A 3,922-nucleotide genomic window follows, 5' to 3' on the forward strand; every position below is an offset into this window, starting at 1 on the left:
TTGGTACAGGGACCCTCTATCCGCAACCCGAGGACGCGTTCGGTGGTTTTGTCATAGGCCCTTCGGTTTGATTCTAGAGGAATCAAAACCGAACCGAATATACCGAATATATATATATAAATTGATGTATTTATTTACTAATTACAAAATCTGAAAAAAATTGTATTTTGTAATTAGTAAATAAATACTTACTTAAATCTATCATTTTTACATTCCCATTTTCAAAAATATACAATTTTGGTTTTTAAGAGATTCATAAGTTTAAAGCGTTGTTTTTAGTAGATTTCAACAAGATTTACAAATTATCTTCCTAGGAAAAAAGAATCCATTGAAAAGACGACTTTGTGAATTGCGTATCTGTCATTTGCAGATTCAGAAAGTTAAAACAGAATCGGTTTGAGACTATATGAATCGGTCATTTTCTCAAGCAGCATCGAATCTGACTTGTACTGCAATGACCATTTCAAGCAAGGTCACATTGAATCGGTTTCCTTCTTATTGAATGAGACTGAATTTTTGGTTGTAAAGCTGCCATATTTTACATGACTTTTTAAATTTATAAATATGTTGAAAGATTAAAAGAAATCATGCGTAGGTCTACTAGATTCCTTTTGATATTTTAGTTAATATAGTCTTTTACGGCATATAAGTTAGTTAAGAAAATTATAACGACTAAAAGTCTAAAAAACAAATCGGCGGCAATTTGGATTTCCAGTGATAGTATTTACGATATTTGAAAAAATGTAGTTTAAGTATACGCAGTAAACGTACGGAAACGAGCGCGAAGCGCGACAACGTAACCGCGCGCCCAAACTCGGCGCGAAGCGCCGCGCAATAAGACTGTGCCCGTGCGCCGGGCATATTTTTTTAAATAGTTGTCAAAAATTATATTCAAATATAATAAAATTCTAATCAGACAAATTCACTTTCTACAGGATAGTCCAAAAGAAGTAGAAAAAGCAGTAAGGTTTGCAATCGACGCTGGTTATCGACACTTTGATTGCGCTGCTATTTATGGAAACGAAAAAGAGATTGGAAAAGTACTTCGTGAAAAAATCTCTGATGGAGTCGTCAAAAGAGAAAATCTTTTTATTACTACGAAAGTAAAGACCAAAATGAAAAAATTAATTTCAATTTGAAAGAATCCCTTAATAAATTTATTTAAAATCCATTTTGTTTTCATTGATTTATAGGTTTGGAATGACGACCACAAAGAGGAACAAGTAGTTAAGGCTTGCAAGAAATCCTTGAAAAATTTCGGACTGGATTATGTTGATTTGTACTTAATACACTGGCCCGTCTGTGATTCGGTAAGCTTTAAATAAAAATATTTTAAATTGTATTTTTTTTATATTTTCTTAACTGCTATCTTATATATTTTTCACTTTAAATAATTACTTTTGAAGTTATTCTTTCCCCTATTTCCCAGAAACCCATTATTCGTTTTGCACCGACAAAATTATTGTATTCAAAACTAGAATATACATAAACAAGTTAAATAATTAAAAAATGGAATATTCAAATTTGATCAGCTGCGAAGTTGCATGTTCTGACTTGAACAATTTAAAGTGAAATGTTTAAACTCCAGCCACTTGAATTTTAAATCTGTAGAGGAGTGTTGACCTGTATCACATTTTCTTTTAAAGCCTTAACATAACAAATTTACAATGTTTATTTTACAGATTTCAACCCAAACTTTTTAGGCTTTAAATAAATCTTTCAATCTCAAATATTTTGTTCTCTGAATCTCTTTACAATATAATTTTTTTGAAATAATTTAATTCAAGTGCTCAAACTTTAACTATTTTAAATTGGAGTTTAAGAGTGATTACCAAAAAATGGACCTGTTCAAGTCCCAGTCATTTTCCACTTTTCACAGAAATAATTAATTTTTTCTACAAATGTTTCATACGCAATGTTTTGTGTAAAATGTCATCATACAAAAAATGAGAAGATGTTTTTAAACGTTAAAGTAAAAATCAATTAAATAGTAAGAATACTAATTTTTCCTATATTCTTAGATATTTTTAAAGTGTAGTTTCAAAATTTACGGAAATAATGATTTAATTATACTTATAATATCACGATTTAATTATTAATGATTGATTTTTTAAAAGCGAAAATATTCTAAATTATGATAAAAATTGAAATCATGTCAAAAATGTTTATTTAACATATAATTTTCTGTCGAACTTCTTATATTACCGCGAATAAATTTCGAATGAACTAAGCACATGCAATTAAAAAAATTCTTTAATGGTAGAAATAAATGAAAACCATTTCATTTGGTTCAAAAGTATAACATACCTCATAAAGGATTGTCTCTTCTTTTCTAAATGTAAAAATAAATATTAAATCTTTTCCCCTTTTCTTGAAAAATGACCTTATTTCCTCTTTTTGAGCTTCTTTTGCTGTGTGATTCCTTTTATCAATCATTTTGTATTTTTGAGGATGATGTTGATTACGTCGAAACCTGGCGCGGAATGGAAAAATGCGTCGAATTAAATTTGACGAAGAGCATCGGTTTGAGTAATTTTAATTCCGAACAAGTCAACAGAATTTTAAAAGTTGCGAAAATTAAGCCAGTAATGAACCAGGTTGAATGCCACGTGAATTTGAATCAGAAAAAATTGAGAGACTTTTGTAAAGAGAGAGGAATTGCAATTACCGCTTACAGCCCATTTGGAGCTCCCAACACTCCGGGATCAAATGCTGGATTCAAATCGACTGAAAAAGTGGCACTCGATTCTCCAATTATTGAGCAGATTTCGAAAAAGTATAATAAATCGAAATACCAAGTCGCCCTGAGATATCTGGTTAGATACGTTTAAATTTTATACTTTGCTTTTCCTAATTTGAAATTCTATCCTTCTTTATTATCATTATCGTCCAATAAAATTGATGTATTTATTTACTAATTACAAAATACATTTTTTTTCAGATTGATATTGGAACCATTCCGATTCCAAAATCTAGTTCTGAAAGTAATATCAAGGCCAACTTTGACGTATTTGATTTCAAATTAACGCTGGAGGAAGTTGAAGAAATTGATAAACTCGATTCTGGGAAACGAACATGCCCTGCATTTCAGTAAGCAATAATTAATTAATATTGCCTAATAAATTTCAATGTTTTTAATTTTAGTAATTTTCTCGTAGATACAAAGGATTCAAATACTACCCATTTGATGCAGAGTTTTGAAGAGATACAATGAAGTATACCTAGATATATGTTCTGAAATCGATTTATTATTTTCACTTAATAATATTTTTTATATATAATTTTAAGTACGGTTCAATTTAAGAAAAAGAAAGGAATGTATTACATATTTTAATAAAACAGAGATAAATAATGAAGTATGTGGATTCCATAACGTCCTTAGAGCTCGGACTCACTCTCCCAGTACCCCGTGCGTTGCCGAAACATGGAAAAATGTCCGAAAATGACCAATTTGGGAAATTCAATGCGCTAAAAATATGGCAATGCGCGGGACGACGAGCCGCACAACTTTCATTCAGAAATTTTGTTATCAAATTTATAGTTTTTTTTACTAACAATTAAAACCCGGAAACTTTCATTGTACCAATAATCAATCACCTTTAAAACTAAATTCGCGAAAACTCTACTTCGGCTCGAGGAAATGATCTCGCTTTTTTGTCTCAAAATAGAAAAATCTCTACTGATGCCAATTATGCTGTAAAAATAATTTTTTTGCTGATATTTTCAACATAAAAATTATTGCAAGCTACCACCGCCAGGAATCGTTTCTTTATATATATTTATTATAAATAAATATGACGACAAAAATTACAATTTTTTCTATTTGACGTTCCCGGTGCTCATCAATAATAGGAAAATTGTGGTAATCGCCGACGTTTCCTAGATTTACATTATATCAACATATACCATTATGATACAATAA

At 30.1% G+C, this 3,922-nt stretch overlaps 1 protein-coding gene across 1 annotated transcript in view; it reads left to right on the forward strand.

Annotated features, from left to right (window-relative positions):
• The window catches only part of LOC117176990 (aldo-keto reductase AKR2E4-like), a 16,687-nt gene extending 13,347 nt beyond the window's left edge, over nt 1-3,340 (forward strand). The window contains exons 3-7 of the mRNA XM_033367431.1: nt 936-1,103; nt 1,194-1,310; nt 2,451-2,816; nt 2,942-3,090; nt 3,159-3,340. Coding sequence (XP_033223322.1) covers nt 936-1,103; nt 1,194-1,310; nt 2,451-2,816; nt 2,942-3,090; nt 3,159-3,201 — 843 coding nt within the window. The 3' untranslated portion in view covers nt 3,202-3,340. The remainder of the gene's footprint in view (nt 1-935; nt 1,104-1,193; nt 1,311-2,450; nt 2,817-2,941; nt 3,091-3,158) is intronic.
• The last annotated feature ends 582 nt before the right edge of the window (nt 3,341-3,922 follow it).

Source organism: Belonocnema kinseyi, chromosome 7, assembly GCF_010883055.1.
Source record: "Belonocnema kinseyi isolate 2016_QV_RU_SX_M_011 chromosome 7, B_treatae_v1, whole genome shotgun sequence".
Classification (NCBI taxonomy): domain Eukaryota; kingdom Metazoa; phylum Arthropoda; class Insecta; order Hymenoptera; family Cynipidae; genus Belonocnema; species Belonocnema kinseyi.